Below are 19,148 nucleotides of genomic sequence, written 5' to 3'. Positions count from 1 at the left end.
TGTATGATAACACCCATATATTTAAAGTTATTCAGGGGTTACCATTATGTCCTGTTAATGTACAACGTGGGCTAAAAAAATGAATAAGAGTCAGCACCGAAATGAACTACAGTTACCGATTCTCAGAAAACAGTGTTACAACCTGTACTTTATGAGATACACCTAAGCCTAAAGGGATTCTGGATGTAAACTGTTGTCCTCATCCGCCTCCACTGGGAACCACAGCCAAGTGACACACACACACACACACACACGCACACACCTATAAACACACACAGGGAGTCTTATCAGCCCTTATTTTCCAGAGAACACTGTGAAGCTGTAACCTCAAATGCCCCCACACGTGTGACAAATTCAACATCTACCCTATGATCCTCTTATAATCAGACAACCTTTAACTGGACACAAACAAATAAATAATTAACATTTTTGCTATAGACTTGATGTTTTTATGATGTATAACAAGTGTCCCTTTAACTCAGCAAGGCGTTAACAGAAAGCAGTGTGTAATTAAGTCATTAGTTAAATCGTTTAGCAGCAGAATAGAGGGAATAGAGTAGAAGACTCACATTTCCTTGCGCTCCTTTTTTTTTTAGTTTCTTCCCAGAAGCGGCCGGCGACGCGCTGAAATTTCAGTCGGTAGATGATTTTTTTTTTTGTTAACCGCGTCTTTTTTCCTCCTTATTCAAGACCGCCTCTCATCTCACATCCAGGGTACTAAATGTCCTGTCCATGTGGTTCTTATGTCGCGCTGTTCCTGTTCCTGTGATCCTTTTATTATCCCTCTTTTCCTCTAGTAGTGCCGGGTTGAAGTAGCCACATGGAGCTCAGACTTCAAAATGACAGTGGTGGAGGCAGAGAGGAGTGAGGAGAAGAGAGAGAGAGAGAGAGGACCGAATAGAGGAGTAGAGTTGTGGGAGGGCGTTTAGTGTAAAAATTAAGGGGCAGGTCTTTGGAAAGCAGCCACAAAGTAACACAATGTTCCGGCTGTACTGTAGCTGTACCGCTGCTGACGAGAACACTGTGTTCCAATAGACACCCTGACCTGTAACCCGTTCCGTGCCGAGCCAGGCCGGGAACAGCCTGTACCGCAGCAGGCTGTCCTCTCTCTGCTCAGCTGACAACACATATCATCAACACTCACTCACTGCTGTGTGAGAGCCGAGCCCTGTAGACACACAGACACACAGACAGACGCACAACACGCTGCCCGATAAGACGCGCGGTGAGACGGATTACTGTTTCTCTAAGAGACGGTAAAAAACCCCGCCTTTTTATTTTTATTTACTGGGGGATTTTTTTTTTTACGCAATATAAACGTTTTCTCATTACTTATTTGAAAGGTAGGGATCTCGACAAATGTATTATAATAAATGTATGCTTTTTTTATTTGCCTCTTGTCCTGTCTGGTGGTACTTTTCCTTTTATTGTGATTTTTTTTACTGGGTGATGATTTGTTAACAACTGTGGTGTTTACAGTGGTGAAACATCATCACATCTTTTATGTAAAAGTATAGCAACACTGATAAAAAGAAAATACCACAAATAGTATATAAATCATCATTTTCGACCAAATTAAAATAGTTAAAATTATTTAGCCTAGGCTAAATAAACTTAAAATACATTTGGGGATTTAAAAGTAAAAGTAGGTTATACTCACCATGAAGGATGGGTCTTTAACTAAGGAGGCTAATTAACATTTTCCAAAATAATAGGTAGTATATATGTGTGAAAGGAAACTTATAAAACTGGTTCAGGTATAATTTGGGGAAGTTTAATGCATCATATATTATGAGCTAGTGTTTTAGGCTACTCACCATGAAGGATGGTTCTTTAAATAAGGAGGCTAATTAACCGTTTTCCAAAATAATGGTATAATAGGTAGTATATGTGTGAAATGAAACTGTATAAAGCTGGTTCAGGTATAATTTGGGGAAGTTTAATGCATCGTATATTATGAGCTATTGTTTTGCAAGTCAAATATTAATCTGCAAAGAAAATAGGGTACAGCTGTTTTGCAGTAACATATACAATAATTTTTTTCTGAAATGTAGTAGAGTAAAAAAATAAGTGGCCCAGTACTCAAAAAACTATGACTTATGTTTAATTTCCTACCTTACTTGCATTGTTGACTAAAATACAAGTGATACAAGTATTAGACCAAACAGTCAAATACAAAGTAGGCTATTGGAAGTAAAAGTAAACCTACTTACTGCATAGTATTAAAGTGTTGAATTACAATTAAAGTAATAAAAAGACCTAAATCTGTTTTGCAGTAGGTTAAGTCAAAACTGTAACTGGAGTAAAGATAGTTACTAATTTTCATCTTTATATCCTAACATCAAATAAGCTATTTCTGGATGATAGGCTATATATTTTTGTGTTCATCAGTTTTAATTTAGCAGTTATGTTAATTTTAATTTAGCAGCTCCATATCTCAGTCATCTGGTGACCACCAACAGGGTTTTGATCTACAGATATAAACACTCATTCATTGCAGAGGCAGACAGAGTGATAAATAGACACAGAGACAGCTATGTGTATCATATTAATACTGACATCATGACCACATATGCAAGCAAGCAATGGTGCCAGATGGTAGACATGTGGTGCAATTGATATGCATTTCATCCATCACAATGAAAGTAAACGTTTCAATTGTTCATTTTAGTTTTTCTTTAGAATAGCATTTTCACACCATCTCAAATCAATTATATTAATATTAACACTATTAGAATCAGTGTTAATCCATGACATAGTCTGATCAAAGTCTTTTTTATCCGAGGAGATGCTAAGTGATAAAATGAGAGGTTTCATTTTATGAAGTAAAATTGGCAAGTAATATGAAACCTTATAATGTTATGATAATACTGTATAATAATAATGTTTAAAGTTTTAAAGTTAAACTAATTCTAGTTACCCAGCGATGCCAAAAACTAACTAACTAACGTTTTGTAAAGATGTAACTTAAACTATACGTTGATAAGGTAGCAAAGTGAGAAATAAAGATCTTAAAGTAATTTGCTATGAGAGTAGGACTTACCTGTGACCTGTTTGCTGGGTGGTCCCTGTCAAAGTGACATGATAACTTAAAGTAGGCTAATAAAGCTGTTCCAGGTGTTGTTAATGAGCCTAGCTTTATGTCTTGTGATGTCTAACAGGCTACTTTGTGTTTAACGAGCTCTTGTTTTGCAAGTCAAATCTTAATCTACAAAGAAAATAGTAGGCTACAACTGTTTTGCAGTAAATCTATACAATACTTTTTTTCTGAAATGTAGTAGAGTAAAAAATAAGTAAAGTACTCAAAGAACTTTTAACTTCACATATAGCCTATGTTTAATTTCCTACCTTATATTGTTCACTAATAAACAAGTGATAAAATGTGGGATTTCATTTAATTCAGACTGGCCAAAATGGCAAGTATTAGGAAACCTTAAAGATCCCATATCATGCTCATTTTCAGGTTCATACTTGTATTTTGTGTTTCTACTAGAACATGTTTACATGCTTTAATGTTAAAAAAAACTGAATTTTCCGCATACTGTCTGTCTGAATATGCCTGTATTTACATTCTGTCTGAAACGCTCCGTTTTAGTGAATTTCAACGGAATTGCAACGGAATTGCGTTGCTAGGCAACGGTATGGGTCCATGTTTACTTCCTGTCAGCTGATGTCATTCACATACACTGAAACAGGAAATAAACTGGGACACATTTAAAAATGTTATGTTTAAAACCGTGAAATGGTCTAAATATTATATATTTGTGACATCACAAATGGACAGAAATCCCTCGGCTTGTTTCAAACGCACTTGAACCTGCTTTATGATATAAAAGACATGAAAATTTCCCTTTTTACAATATGGGACGTTTAAATGTTATTTCTGTAACTGCCTCCGTAACTCTGCTGAAGTTACCCAGCGATGCTGAAAACATCAATACCAGTTGATGACGGTTACTAGCCGTTAGCTAATTTCCACAATATGTTAGCCACCTAAGCTAGAGTAGCTAATTTAAGATAGCGTTAAAGAAAAGATAGCTAAATTATATTGCTTACAGTTACTGTTCCTAAACCCAATACGTGACTATTTAGTATATCAGAACCATATTATAAATGTATACTAACGTCACACAATTTTAATTTAGACATAAAGTTAAATAAATGTATGTGAGAAATACAAATTAGGCTATTGAAAGTAAAAGTAGACCTATAGTAGTGTTAAATTACAAGTTAAAGTCCTAAACCTGGTCAAGGTGTGGTTATGTGTCTGGCTACAGCAGGTTTGAGGTAGGGCTGGGCGATAATCTTCTATCTATGATGTAGCCCATTTCTTATCTTGTTAATGATATACAGTATTTTACAATATGCAAATATTATAGAGAAAAAATAAATAAATAAACACCTAGCCGATATCACAATAGAAAAAATATAGAAAAATATGTAAATTTTATATTGTTTTGAAGATATATATTATCATATTGCCCAGCCCTAGTTTGGGGCATATTTTAAAATCACCTACTATGACCTGCAGGTCGTTGACTCAACCATGTGATTCTCCGATCAACACACCTTGAACCAGAGGGTTGTCAATACATGCCAGTGTAGTTAACTCATAGAGTAAATAACTCAAAAAGACAAAGGAGGTATAGAGGAAGACATAAGCAATTGTGGATTTGGGAGTTATTGTCTCAAAAATAACCTGCATGTGCATTGATGAAATCCTGTTTTCAATGAGTCCTGTCAGTACACTGAGATATACAGTATTACACTAAAAAGGTGAATTAAATCTGCTTATTTGTGTTTAAATAAAGAGCATGAGACGTTTAAAAATGTAAAAATCATCATAAGAATCTCTTTGATGGAGTCAGGCTTTCCCCGAAGCCAGACGTACACATCGGGGGAGGTGCAGGAGCAGCCGAACTTCCCATAAAAGTCATAAAAGATTTTTATGGCTTTGCCTTCGTGCTTTTGTGGTCTGAGGATACTGCCATATCATTATGTGCGCATAGGATGTTTGCAATGCAGCATGTTTTATGGCTGCTGCTTCTATTTATGTTCAGCATATTTTTGCATTAAAATGTTGAAAAAACTTGTGGCATAGACTCTTACTGTGAGTATATCTTCCTTATTGCTTGAACTGAGGGACTCAGATAGTTAAGGCCTATTGCAGGTTTCTGGTGGGTGAATGCTGCATTCAGAGGTGGTGAGGACACTGTCTGACCACGCTGCTGCTGGCAGACAGCCACGCAGCTATTGAAGGGAACATGACGATCCTGTTAATAATAAAGGTGACATAACACAGGTGACCCTGATTGTGCAAACCCACAGGGATGTTATCAACCGGCTGAGTAATCTTCTGAGCGATCACTTATCGGAAGAAAGCAGGTTTCACACACATATTAAAACATTTTATTCACATTAAAAGAGAAAATAGTACAGAAAAAGACCATAACCATCCCTCAGCATGCGCCACCACCACCCACTTGAAGCTATTAACAATAAATACATATTTTAAAAAAGTCATCGAGGCTCTAGCTCAGTCAGAGATTTGTTTGTTTTCTCAAACCCTCGTCTGTGCTGCGGTGTCCTGGTAGCTTTGTTGGCACTTCCTCCCGTCTTGTGTGCGTAAGTGGAGGTCAAAAATGAACTCAGCTGACCTGAGCTGAACTGAAATGCATGAATACACTTCTAAATTGACACACGGCCTGAGATGTTGTCTTCCTTCCTGAAACATCATGAACATCTTGTTTCTGTTGTGGTGGACGCAGCAATCTGGCAGCAAACAGGAAAATTAGATGCTTAGAGATAAAATCAACAGTTCTCAAGTTCAAGCGTCTTCTTTTTTTTTTTTAAATAAACTAACAATCAGGATGTATTCTTGATGATTGGCTTACACATTTACTAAATATTGTATGAGGTACTAAAATCTGACAGGCGGTTGCAGGAATACGTCTTTCTGAATGAGTGTCTTGGTGTAACCAGAAGCACGCGGGGTGAGTTCATTTAGGGATACAGGCTGCACAGTCATCAGGAAGTGAAACAGAACAGAATGTGCTGTACTAATCTGATTGAAAAACACTGCCCTGAGTGGAGGCATGAAAAAAAACATCATTCAAACAGCTAAAAGGAGAATCCTATGGCAGCAGGGGGATATATACAGAGACAACAAACTGAGCTTAACTCTTCATTTGGTGATATAAAAGACAACTGGTGAGGATAAGGTTAGAAAAGCAGTCATTCACACAAACATGCACACTGTGACTAAAATAAAGCTGGGCAGCATAATGCTCTTTGTTTGTGTTCTAGGTATCCGTGTTACGTACATGGGAGTAATCTCCTGAGTGATCCCTTTTATCCCTGAACTTTTTCCCCCTGAAGCAAGAGTCCTTTACTGCTGTGTCTGCCAAGGACCCTGGATAAATGATTCCTCCTCGCCGCCGCTGATGAAGAGAAACACAGTGGAACAGTGACTAACAGGACAGATCTATTTTAATTTCAATTTAACTGACTATATGTAATTCTTGACAAGATGTGGTGCTCATTTTATGTCCTTAGATAATCAATTTACTACAAACATAAAGTTGTCAATGGTGACAGTAAGTATAATATAATATAAGTCAATATATTACTTAAGTTAAAGTCGCAATACAAACATGTAAAAATACTGCAATGCAAGTAAAAGTCACATATTTAAAATCCCAAAGGAAAAGTATTAAAGTATTAAGCACTCAAAGTATTATAAAATGTTTTTAAAGTAAAGTAAAAGTATTTATTATGCGAGCAGAATAGCTCCCATCAGTTTTACAGTACATCATTATGATCGTATTGGATTAAGAAGCATTTTAATGTTGTAAAGGTTTGACCTGTATTCATTTATAAATATAATTTAGATCTAATTTTTCCCCTCACTATTGTGTGAGTTTGGTTATTTAGTAGCCTCTGAACCAGATTACTCCCATGCATGATGGGAACACAGTAAGATTAAAAATTAAGACTTCCAGATATTTGGGTCTTTTTGTTTTGTCATTTTTTCAGTTTAAACTCTGGTCCTAAATAAACATTATTATTATTAAGAAACTTAACCCTAATGGTCTGTTTGGAGATCCCCTTTAACAACTCAGAAAACATTCTTACCAATGTTTCATCAGCTCATGACTGTTACTAATTTTATCAGAACAGCTTCTACTGAACTGATGACATATTTCAAAAGTAATGCAATACAAAAAAAGAATCCTAAATGATCAGTAAATTGAATCTTTCTTTTTCTTATTCTTATTATAATCTTCATGAAGGTAGGATTTATTGCGTGATTATTGTTTTAGCTAGGTGTACTGTACCTAATAAATGGGCAACTGAGTGTCATGTTGACCCTATATGACACATAGGCGCTCAAGCATGACATGTTTCCTTATTTGGTGTGATAACAATACTCTATGTTCCTTTCCGCATTTTGTCACCTTCATCCGATGTGTAAACACAGTTCACACAAAGGACGTGGTCACCACTTCAATAATTTTCTACATACTGCAGATTAATGAAATATCTGAGGAAAGAAAATTGATTTTGAAATTGTTATTATTATTATTATTATTATTTTTACACATGCAGCATGTAGTGGGGTTTGTGAAACCCCAACCAATGAGGAAGTGAAGCCAATGTCACCAAACCACAACTGGTAACTCGAAAGTGAAAGAATTATTTCACCAAGCCTGCATGCGCTAATGAGTGTTATTATTCTTCGTTAAAATATCTGGCATCACTTATAGAGAAGTAGCACACAGCAATTCCATATCAATCTGTCATGCCAGACAATTATTAATCCAAGCTTGTGAATGTGTGTCAGTGTGAGTGACGGCTTGATAACTAATTTGACTGCTCACAATGGTAGTTAGAGGCCTAGCCAAACATATTAGAGAGTGACACTGTAAAATTACTACAAACAAGGAACGCCTTGGTAGACGAGTGGTTACAAGATGCCATATAACCGCAGCGTCCCGGGTTGGAGTCTGGCCTTCGTTGGGACCTTTGTTGAATATCATAAGCCTCTCTCTCTTCCACATTTCTACACTGTCCTCTGTCAAATAAAGACAATAATGTCCAAAAAATAAAAACTAATACTACAAATAAGACATATGTTTGGTATACAAAAGAGAATCCTTCAAAAACAAAGTCAACCATTACTGACTCCAACATGTGTTTGATTACAGACTATATTTAGGGCTAGTGCTGCACATGTATGCAGATTTCCACTTCCAGTATGGAATAGAGAAAGATTAGATAAGCATATTCTGCGAAGTGAGGAGTGAGAGGTTCAGGGTCAGAGAGTTACTGTACAAAGACATTTGTTATTCACACCTTCCCCTACTACTTCTTCAATGTGTCTCTATACAGGAAATGTACATAGAGTAAGCAATCTAAACCACCCACCCAAAAAACGTACATGGGGTTGTTTGTGGTGTTCTCTCCTGTTGTGCAATAACCGTTCTGCTCTGTTGATTTACTTCTGTTCCCTGCACGGTTATCTCTAAATAGCAGGTGGTAACTGTTAAATGCATGAATAAAGTTTGTGTTTCTTGTCAACACGAAACATAACAGCTACATGATGTACTGTCTGCTTCCGTACCAGCAATGCAACATGACATAAATATGGCAGTGCATTTTCTCAGACTTCACTATGGATTGTTTCTTGTACACAATGATAGTGATTGGATATTTGCAGTCAAATCTCAACAATTAAAACCTCTTGAAAATTAGTAATTTTCTTATTATCAGTGGTGGAAGAAGCACTCAATAATTATACAATAAAAGTACCAATATAAAAATGTAAAAAGTCCTGCATTTAAAGTAAATATAGACACATTATAAGCTAAATTTACAGTAAAGTAATTAATAGTAGTACTTGTAAAAGTAACACTTGTTCAAACCGGGCCTTTTTAGTACTGAGGGTGGAACGAGTTTTAAATAATTTATACAGTTAGGTAGTTTAATCGAGTGGTAACTAAACTAGGGGTCGGTCCCCTCACAAAGATGATTAATGGGGTAGAAAAGAAGAAATATCACAGTTCTGCAACATAATTTTGTTTTTATTTTTCAGATTTTCTCGAGTTTTTATCTTTTCTGTGAAATATTGGAGAGTTTTACCTCTTTGGTCCTTTAACAGTTATTTCGTTGAAACAATGTGAGACATTTAAATGGAGAATCTCATTTTATAGACATCTGAAACATGACAAGAGGCCCCAACTAGACACAGCTTTTTTTGTGATGGGTCACATGTCACATGGTTTAATCTTAAACATAATTCATTGTATTTTTTGAACTGATAATGTTTTTCTACGTTAAATTTTTAATCTGTACTTAAAGCTGTCAAGTAAATGTAGTGGAGTAGAAAGTACAAGAACACTCTGAATTATAGTGGAGCTTAAGTCATCAATGAGAGGACAAAATAGAAAATAGTCAGGATGGCACAAGTAAACAAAATGTCTGTCTCTATACGCCTTATAACACATTGTAATATTGCCTACTTATACTAATGTAAAGTGTGTTACAAGTGTTATTTTACTCTGATTGTTTATCATTTATGCTTTTATCCAGTGTTGTGGAGGTTATGCACAGGTATACAGAGAATGCCCACCTTTATTTCTGGCAGTTTACAGTATAACTTCTATCAGCCAAAAAGCCATTGGAATATATAGGAGGGTATACCCACTTCCACCTCGGTAACCTATACTACCCATCTACCTATTAGTACACCCACCTCATCAACGACCGCTACACCACTGCTTTTATCTCTTCTGTTTTGTGATTTACGTGCTGCTGGACACTGCAATTTCCCATCAGGTTTATTAAGTAGCCTACTCTATCTGTGTACCTATTCATCTATCCACAGTGTAGTGGATGGTTATGGCCTTGGTAATGGGAGAAAATGCGCCTGGAAAGTTAAAGTGGCTCACTGTGAGGAGGACAGGAATGGTGTTGGCTGAATGATTATTACAGCACATGCAGGAGTGGAGTAAAGGCCTTCTCCACACTGTGTCAAATAGCCTAGATTCTCTTTATTTGTTAGGCTATAACTTCAACAATTATTGTTGTTGTGTGTTGTTGATTTTTGCAGGAATATTGAACTAGTTGTCTCTTAAATAAATGCTTTTAAATGATTGTTAGTGGAGTTGTTCCAGCTGCTCTTTCAGGGGGTGGTGTATAGGGGACCCATTTTGAAGAATAAAATAAAGAAAACACGCTTGTTTTAAAAGAAGCAATCTGTTAATCATTTTGTCAAAGAATGTCTGGTTAACATTTTATGTTTTATGGATGACACACTGCAGTGTATTGAGTGTCTCCACTCCGGTACAGTAGATGGCAGCATGTGCATTTAACACTGGTTTACGATCAGCCTCTACATACAAAGCAGAAGAAAGGCTCTGCCTCTGATCAGCCCTAATCTGCTTCTGATTGGCTTATCATGTTCCTCGGTACTTCACCATCCAAGGCAAAACTTTTTTTCAGATTTTAACAACACAGTAATTTTACAATACTTTACGATGCATCAGTACAGGGAGTATAAATAAAAATATACTAATTAAACACACAAAACACAAACAGCTTTAAAAAGTGAAAAAAATCTGGCAATGTTGTTTATAATGTCCCTCAAGAGATTAGATGTCTTAAAAGCTTTTTTGTTTTAAATATATTACAGACAGAATCACAGAATGTCTTAAGTTCAACATAAAACAAGTTTTTAGGAAGTTGTTAGAAAGAAACTGAAGAAATCTGGCCTTGTGAATATGTTTGCCAATAAGTAACAGTAATTGTATCAAGTTATCAACTTTATTGTTGACTCTCATTTAAAAAATAAGACAATATTTTCAATAATAGGGACCAAGACATGATGAGTTTCCCAGATTAATAAGGACATTTGAGTCCAAAAGTTACCGGAATGACTATATGGACATAAAATAAATGAGGAAAGGACTTAACCTCCTTTTGCAGGAGGAATATAACGGGGAAACATTGCTTCTAAACTTATGAATTAATTCATTGCATGGATAGTACCTGTGTAAAATCCTGTTATGAATTTCTTTAACTTTATTGGGGGGAAAAAATTATTAAATTCAGTCCAAACATTCCTGCTTTGGAAACATCACTTTCCAACAATGAAAGGAGTAAGGACACAGACTTTGAATAGAAGTACGAACACTTCTGATATGAGCATCATTACAAGAACGTTCCTCGAGAACCTTTCCACCGAGCCACAATCTAGGAATCACCTCTAAGAAATGTTCATAATAACAAGGCTTTAACGAGTGACAGCAATTTAGTAGATATACTTTTAAGAACTCTGGAAATACTGAGAGCGATAAATGTCTGGGAAAAACAAATTTTCCTGCGGGTGACACGTACGGCATTGATCTCTGATGTTCATTGCGGCGGTGGTGCGTCAACCATGGGTGTCAAACGCGGCCGCCATATTGGTACAGGGAAGCCGAGCCTCCAAATACATGTACGTCTATCAAGGCTGGAGGATTATAATTTATCCACAATTAATATAATCAGAACCTGCGGAATTCTTTCCAGCAGTTTGGTATGTTACCATTGTTATACATGTATTTATGATACACGGTGCTGCTCAGTTAAATTAAAATACTTTTACGTTATTTAATGTAGATAGTAACAGTAATATCCATCCATTATCTGTAACCGCTTATCCTGAGGGGGCTGGAGCCGATCCCAGCTGACATCGGGTGAAGGCGGGCTACACCCTGGACAGGTCGTCAGACTATCACAGGGCTGACACATAGAGACAGACAACCATTCACACTCACATTCACACCTACGAGACATTTAGAGTCAACAATTAACCTCAACTGCATGTGTTTGGACTGTGGGAGGAAGCCGGAGAACCCGGATACCTGCTATAATATAATATTTAAGATTATCTTACGTACGTAGGGCCTAATTAGTTTCAAAGTAATTATGTTTATATCTAGAGAGTACTTTGTATGTGTTAACTGCACAGAGGTTTATGTTGTGATTGTAGACAAGGACTTTATTAGCACGTCAAACGGTCATTGCTATTGCAAAAGTGCTGGTTCAAAAAGAATGAACCCATCACAGCAAACAAAAGGGCGTCCCACTATTTACATTAAGTGCCCGTCACAGCAAACAAAAAGGTGAACTCAGTCAACCATTTACACGCAGTGCTCATCACAGCACACACAAGAGGTGTATTTACAACTATTTACATAGAGAGTAAGCATTTGGCAACGAGAATGGGAGATTTGAACAGTTAGGAAAGACATTTACATGAGTTTGTGAGCGGGGGCTGCTCTTTATGAAAGGCATGTATCCCTCCCATACTCAGTAGTGATCAGCGGTAGAATGTAACTTAGTACATTTACTCAAATACTATACTGTACACAAGTTCTCAGTGGCTGCAGAAAAGTACACCCCACCTGGATTTGTGATCAATCCTCTAATGCTTCCCACTTAGACCCCAACCCCAGACAGGAGAGTGACTGACCGGTCTGGAAACGGCCCTTATGGCCTCTTGGAAATTAAATGCCCAGATAAAGATGCTTGTGTAGATCGTCCTTTATACACGCAAGATCTAGATGGCAGTTTATCATTAAAAGTGGGTCACGAGTAAGTATTTCAAACACTAGGACAAATGGTTCTTACAGGAGCAAAGTGGTGGGACTTCTTTTGTTTCAACTGGGAAGAGGGATAGAGGCTGCCTTTGAGAGAAAGAAGGAAAAGTACTCAGAGCTGGCAGCTGAGTGCACTCAAGCAGGATGGAGGGCGGTCACCTGTCCAGTAGAAGTCGGGTGCAGAGGCTATGCTGGAACATCCACCCAGCAGCTCCTGAGGTCCCTGGGGATCACAGGCTCCAAGCTGAGAAAGGCGCTCAAAGAACTTGCGGAGGAGGCTAAGCAAGGGAGCTTCTGGCTCTGGCTTCGTAGAAAGGACAAGGCGTGGGGTAAAGGAGGGTCCTAAGGCTGGCTGCAGGGGGCGGCAGGGAGACGTCCCTGTCGCTGCTCCATCACCTTGAGATGTTCCGGGATTAATGGAGCGAAACATCAGTGAAGGGTGGCTCCCGGCTGACGACCCTGCAGCCGGCCCAATGGCACCGTCGGAGGTGCGACAGGCAGAAATGCCCAGCAGGTATAACCACCTGTGCTTCAATCTTTCCACTGCAGACTGTACTTTGATGCAAACACGTGGGCAGACGTGAAGCAAAAACTGCACCGCTTCTATTTCCAACACTTCTTACCAACTCTTTTAAAGTGAAGAAGGTGTATCTACAGTAGGCTACGCAGGCAAGTTGTTTAGGATTATACACAGACTCAGCAGATTGCAACTACAAATAAATCTCATTGAATAAAAACGGTGTTCATGACCCCGACACCTCTTCTTAACATAAAGGGAGCGAATGGAGCGCTGAATCACTTTCTTGAATATTAACCACATTTTATTGCCTTTAGAAATATTCATGAATTTGTATGCAAGAGGCTTGATGACAAAGAGTTGGGTTTGCTTACAGTACGTGGATAAATTAATTACATTGAAGTATAGAAGTGCTGCTATTAAATTCAAGAGTTCTTAAGATGTGAATTAAGGATGCAATAACATGTGGATAATATTCAAGAAAGTGATTCAAGAGTCATAGAAAGTGGATAATGAAGTAATTTCCTCCCAGTACACTCACTATGTAATAAAGAGTGATGTTGCTCGTAGTATATCTGGACAGTTTTTCACGCTCCATTTGCCAGAGTTCGCTCACTATTACATAGAGAGTGACGTTGCTAACTGTCAGTTACTGTCAGCATTGATTTTCACCAGTGAGAATAGGTTGGAGGAGCACGTCGCGTCCCTGCTTGCTGACGGATGGAGCAGGTCAGGACATCTTCGTTAGGAAAAACTGAAACAATCTGATGTTCGCTTGTTCACATCGCATCCAGTTAGGACGAGGTGAGTGATGATGACAGAATAAACTTTCCTTTCGTCATGATTTAAAGGGGCACTCCACCAATTTTACACATGAAGTTCAGATTATTCATCAAAAGGAGCATTACACAGCCTGTGAAAACAGTTATGTAATGTAAAAGGTTAAAGGTTTTGTTCTCTTCTTTTTTTAGATTGTCCTCGTCAATGGTCTGAAGATGTGCAGACTGGAACGCCCTCATAGGGAGGCACATTTGTGATTGGGGCAATATAGATCAAATTTAGTTTACTTGAGAAGTGACAGTAGATTTATTGCCAAATTTATTCTCTACATCACCTGCTGTTGCCGTTTATAAGCTTGACCTGAATTTATGTAGCAAGCTGATATCAGACAGTTGTGTTATTCTCTTAATCTGTTAATAATCGTATTTATTTTCTTCTCCTCTGCATTTGTTCATTTTTCAACGAAGCTCGAAATTTCACGCCTGGCTACTAGAACAATTATATTGTCATATATATCATATGTATAATATTTTAGTTGGTGTATTTAATAACTGTACACAAGCAACTTGTTGTGAGTATATACAGACGATGTCCATTTCAATGCATTTTGACATTCATGCCAAGAAATGACTTCATTAACCACTTTCTATGACTCCTGAATCACTTTCTTGAATATTTACCACAGTTTGATGCATTTAAAAATATTCATGAATTTGCATGCATACTAGGGTTGTGACGATTCACTCAGCTCACAATACGATACGATACAAGATATTGGGTTCACGATCTCGATACGATATTATAACGCGCTGTTAGCCGCCGAGCCAACGCGCTGTGCTTGTGTAAACAGCAGCGGTGGATGAGAGACAGCGGAGAGCAGATCGAGACGTTGCTTCCCTCCATGTTTAACCGTTTCATCGTGTTTATGCTTGTTGAACAGGCGTAATAACGTATCTTTGCTTTACACTTGCAAAGTTTTATTGCACTTAGCAACGAGCGTAGCGTCAACTCGTCTCTCCCCCGCGGCCTCTCTGATCAGCTGGTCACTGACTGCGCTGTGTGTGTGTTGATGTGTGTGGAGCTCCGACACAGAAGCTGCGGCCGTGCGTTACGATTGATTGGTTCAATTTCGGCGAGGGCAGACCAGATTTTACTGCTCATGAGTTGTACCACGAGAGGCTGCAGCTTCAGCCCCGGAGCCCTGTATGTACGTAGTACCTATTATGCCCTGATATCGCGATCCAGTTTTTCGTCTCGACGATGCATATCGTCACGTTTTTACATCGCGATATCTCGTGGCACGATATTTCGTCACGCCCCTAATGCATACATGTAATTAAAAGATGGTTTGTACTTTCTCTGAAATATTTCTGATTTGTTTTTTTCCAGGGAAAGAATGTCTCTATACAACTGTAAATAACAATAGCTATTTTAATTAAATAACAAAGGCATGTCTTAACTTTTCCCCAAGAGGCAGGTTTATTAACAAGTCATTTATGTGCAGATGCTTTTATACAAAGAGACTTTAAAGTGATTAAGTAGCCTATAAATGCCTGAGCTAGATCACACGATATAAACATAGTAATACTTGTATACAAATATATGTAGAAAAGGCAAGGCAGTTTTGTTTACGTTCAGGTTCAGAACAATGGTCCTTGAAAAGTTGTGAGGAGGGCACACACCTTCCAGACTTGGTTTATAGACCCCATAGTGCCAATGGACGATGTTCTGTCAAAAATGTGGTATTCTTTAATTCTACTAATGGCCTGTTCAACATGAATCCTGAGGCGAGCAATTTCCTGTGTCTGCAACAGCTGCTCCTGGGTAAGATGTCTATCTGACCCTAGGGATGGCGGTATCACAAGACGGACTTTTATGGCAGACAAAAGATCACCAATAAGGAAGCCTTTATGTGCCATTACCTCGTCCCTTTCCTCTAACAAAGAGAGAATCCCAGACGACTTTGTGATTTCTCTGTCTGATATTGACCCTGTGTATAAGTCACTGACGAAAGTAAGTTCACCAGACGGGCTTATGCCAACTAAGGACTTGAGTGTGGTCGTTCCTTTGCAATGGGAGTAGGTTTCTGAATTGAGTGCTGTAGAACTGGCCCTTTGTACATGTATTTCTGTACAGTCTAATATCACTCTTGTACGAGGGAAAGTATTTTTCAGAGACAGAGGCATACATTTATTTACTGTTTCTCTTGAAGGCCAAACAAGGACAGATCCTAACATGTAATAAAGAAAGTTTGTCCAAGTGGTGCAAATTCTACTGACAGTTGCCTGCGATACATTGAAACGAATTGCAAGGTCCTGCACTAAAAAACCCTGCCTCAAACGGCACAGAAAGAGAAAAAACTGGTCTATGAGAGGTACGCTTTGCTCTTTAAAACCATTTGTCATGGTGTGTTGATCTGCTTGTTTTTGGCTCCATCCTTCCATGTTTTCAGCTGTAGGTTGCAGAGCCATAAAGACAGCCATGAGAGTGATATAATCTTTAAACCCTGTGTAAAACGTAATTAGTCTGTCATCACATTGGAATCGTTTAAGAAGGAAGCGGTTCATTCTTAGTTTCACAAGCTCGTCTTCTTGGCATGTGATGGTCTTAAGGGCCTCCTGAAGCTGCTCCTCCAGTGGCAGGGATCTTTGGTCGTAATCATGATCTACAAGTGGCAAAATTGTCTCTACCTTTCTCCAAGTGCGCTTGGGTGGGGCTCTTCTAAATCCATGTGCCTGGATCTCATTTGCTCTCGCGGATTTTGGCACCAATTTGCCGTCATATGTTGCACTCACTGCGGGTGACATCTGAAGGCCCTCTATTAGCTGAACATAAACATCAGGAGATTCTGCTGCAGCTTTGTGTGACCTGGATGATCTGGGCACCTGGAAATAAAGTGAAAAACTATTTCAGTCAATATGTACAATTTCTAACAGTTTAATTTTAGGATTAGTGCGTGCATGAGTTAGTGAGGGATGAATGTCACTATTCATAAAGAAGCAATTTGCCAATGACACTCACTTTGCGAAGGCGGTAAGGAAATGACGGGGTCACTCCTTCCCTTAGACGAGTTGTCTGTCCAGTCTTGTCAAAGTCTTCTGACTTGAAATGAAGGCTGCAGACAACTGAGCGGTCATTTGGCTCAAAGTCCTTTCTCTTCATTGCTAATGTCCATGATTGTCTTTTAGCCTTATCTTTGGGGAACCTATACACAAAACAAGTCCAAATTAGAGCGACATAGCTGATTGATAAAATATCATTTTACTTGTTCATCTCTTTTTCTTTGCCTGACATTAGCTTAACTTCTTATCAGGACAGTCACTAATGCTGGCCCCACACTAGAGGATAATTGGGCAGATTTGGGGTCTGATTTGAGGCTGGTCTGAACAGATCATCTGCCCAAATTATCCTGTAGTGTGATGGGTTTACAGACCTAATCTTAATTGTGTTGATGAAACGCTAATGCTAATGAAACGTCTATCCATGTATTCTTTCAGTGTAAAATGACAATGACATTTTTGTCTGAGTTAAAGTATTATGTTTTCAATATCACTAATGTTACTCACTATTTTACTCTCAAAGATATAATCTGTTACTATGACAATATGAGCAACAAATATCTATGGGGAAATTCTTTTTTCATAAACTGAAGTCCTTAAAGGTCCCATATCGTGCTCATTTTCAGGTTCATACTTGTATTTTGTGTTTCTATTAGAACATGTTTACATGCTGTAATGTTCAAAAAAAACTTTATTTTCCTCATATTGTCAGCCTGAATATGCCTGTATTTAACCTCTGTCTTAAACGCTCCGTTATAGCTCATTTTGACGTAATTGCAACGGAATTACAACAGAATTGCATTGGCAACAGCTTGGGTCCATATGTACTTCCTGTCAGCTGATGACATTCGCATACACTGCAACCAGGAATAAACTGGGACACATTTAGAATGTTTACATTTAAATCTGTGTAAAGGGTCTAAATATTGTATATTTGTGACATCACAAATGGACAGCAATCCTGACAGCTTGTTTCAAATGCAGAGTTTCTGAATACAGGCTGTGTGTATTTCCCTGTGGATTGAGTGTTTCGATACTTTCACAGTATTTATATAGGACTTAAAGGGACTGTTTGTAACTTTTTAAGCGTATAAATGTACCGGGTAGGGACACATGCGCGCTCACGTGTAGCCGGAGTCTCTGCTCCTCTGCCTGCTTGCCTTCACTCACACAACGCGCGTTCTCGCTGTCTCGCTCCACCTCTAGATGTAAACGCACGCTCACTCCACACTGTAGAAGAGTTAGTTTAGCTCTGAGAATATCTAGTGAATGCACAGGGTATGTTTGTGCAGAAATAAATGCTGCAGCTCCTCCAGACCAACAGAGGTTTCCCGTGTCTTGTGAAGTGACGGGGCTCCGCAGCGAGAAACGTTATCAGTGGGGCTGAAGCAGGAAGAGAAACGTTAACGTCTCCGACCGGGTGCCGGTGCTCGGAGACAATAACGCTTCTCCTCCTGATTCAGCCAGCAGGAAAAGCCAACACTAGGATCATCAGTGATTCATGGAGAGACCTTCGTCTGGTCAGCTAACATTACTGCCAAGCAGCTGAAATATAGAGTGATATTGTGGTTTTAGCTGACGTGTGTCACCTCACTGTTATGAGCGATGCTCGTTCATATCTATTTAGAGTGAGCACAAGTGCGAGCCCGACGCTGACTTTCGTTGACTTCATGGCCGCAGGTGTCGCTGTTAACAAGCATTTCTGAAAGTTACAAATAGTCCCCTCAAGCCTGCTTTATAATAAAAAGAAACATGAAAATCTCACTTTTTTATAATATGGGACCTTTAAAAACAACAATAACAACAACAACAACAACAACAACAACAACAACAACAAAACCTTGCTAACAATAGCTAGCATGCTAGTAAGCCATGCTCATATGCTAAATATGTGCACCAGGCATTAGCTTAGTTTAAAAGAAGGATTGTTATTCAGATATATCACTTTCAACACGTTGGTCACAGTACTAGTATGATGATGATCTCTCACCTGTGAAAGGTTATTCCCTGCTCCTTGGTTTTGGCATTTCTTTCATTAGAACATCCAAAAGCAGAACAGAAGTCGGGCATGTTGTCCTCTGCTGGTTGAACCAGGGATGTTTGACCGGTCCCCGCAGCAACATGACGGCTTATCCCCGCCCACAAACC

The 19,148-nt window shown here is 38.5% G+C and overlaps 2 protein-coding genes and 1 long non-coding RNA gene across 5 annotated transcripts in view; 1 reads left to right on the top strand and 2 right to left on the bottom strand.

Annotated features, from left to right (window-relative positions):
• Positions 1 to 3,066, bottom strand: part of fkbp5 (FKBP prolyl isomerase 5) — a 17,134-nt gene extending 14,068 nt beyond the window's left edge. Inside the window, exon 1 of one of the 2 annotated variants that reach the window (XM_037775944.1) lies at positions 3,044 to 3,066. The gene's annotated coding sequence lies outside the window, so the exon portion shown is untranslated. Of the gene's footprint in view, positions 1 to 569; positions 895 to 3,043 lie in introns of those variants that run through there. The other variant, XM_037775935.1, reaches the window with a different exon arrangement.
• Positions 1,005 to 10,244, top strand: LOC119491747. Its single transcript, XR_005207647.1, has 2 exons — positions 1,005 to 1,343; positions 6,307 to 10,244. It is a non-coding gene; the product is annotated as an uncharacterized LOC119491747 (long non-coding RNA).
• LOC119491714 (THAP domain-containing protein 1-like) lies at positions 5,391 to 19,148 on the bottom strand. 2 transcript variants are annotated; one of them, XM_037775925.1, is made up of 5 exons: positions 18,991 to 19,148; positions 16,963 to 17,146; positions 16,737 to 16,826; positions 6,324 to 6,440; positions 5,391 to 5,772 (listed from the first exon to the last, which is right to left on the bottom strand). In XM_037775925.1, exons 1-5 carry the CDS (start codon positions 19,068 to 19,070, stop codon positions 5,734 to 5,736), a joined length of 510 nt encoding a protein of 169 aa, XP_037631853.1. In that variant the 5' UTR covers positions 19,071 to 19,148; the 3' UTR covers positions 5,391 to 5,733. The 2 variants fall into 2 exon arrangements, with proteins under 2 accessions (XP_037631853.1, XP_037631845.1); XM_037775917.1 differs by lacking the exons at positions 5,391 to 5,772; positions 6,324 to 6,440 and having other exon boundaries at positions 15,397 to 16,826.

The sequence above is a fragment of the Sebastes umbrosus genome, chromosome 1 (assembly GCF_015220745.1).
Source record: "Sebastes umbrosus isolate fSebUmb1 chromosome 1, fSebUmb1.pri, whole genome shotgun sequence".
Classification (NCBI taxonomy): domain Eukaryota; kingdom Metazoa; phylum Chordata; class Actinopteri; order Perciformes; family Sebastidae; genus Sebastes; species Sebastes umbrosus.
Note: the sequence above shows the minus strand (reverse complement) of the source record. Positions and strands in the feature narration are given on the sequence as shown.

Excerpts from the sequence above, each read along its gene's own strand:
- LOC119491714 (XM_037775917.1), bottom strand. The coding sequence starts at position 19,070 with ATGCCCGACTTCTGTTCTGCTTTTGGATGTTCTAATGAAAGAAATGCC. Across the intron at positions 17,147-18,990 it reads CAGGGAATAACCTTTCACAG|GTTCCCCAAAGATAAGGCTA; the intron begins GTGAGAGATCAT and ends TTTTGTGTATAG. Across the intron at positions 16,827-16,962 it reads TTCCTTACCGCCTTCGCAAA|GTGCCCAGATCATCCAGGTC; the intron begins GTGAGTGTCATT and ends CTTTATTTCCAG.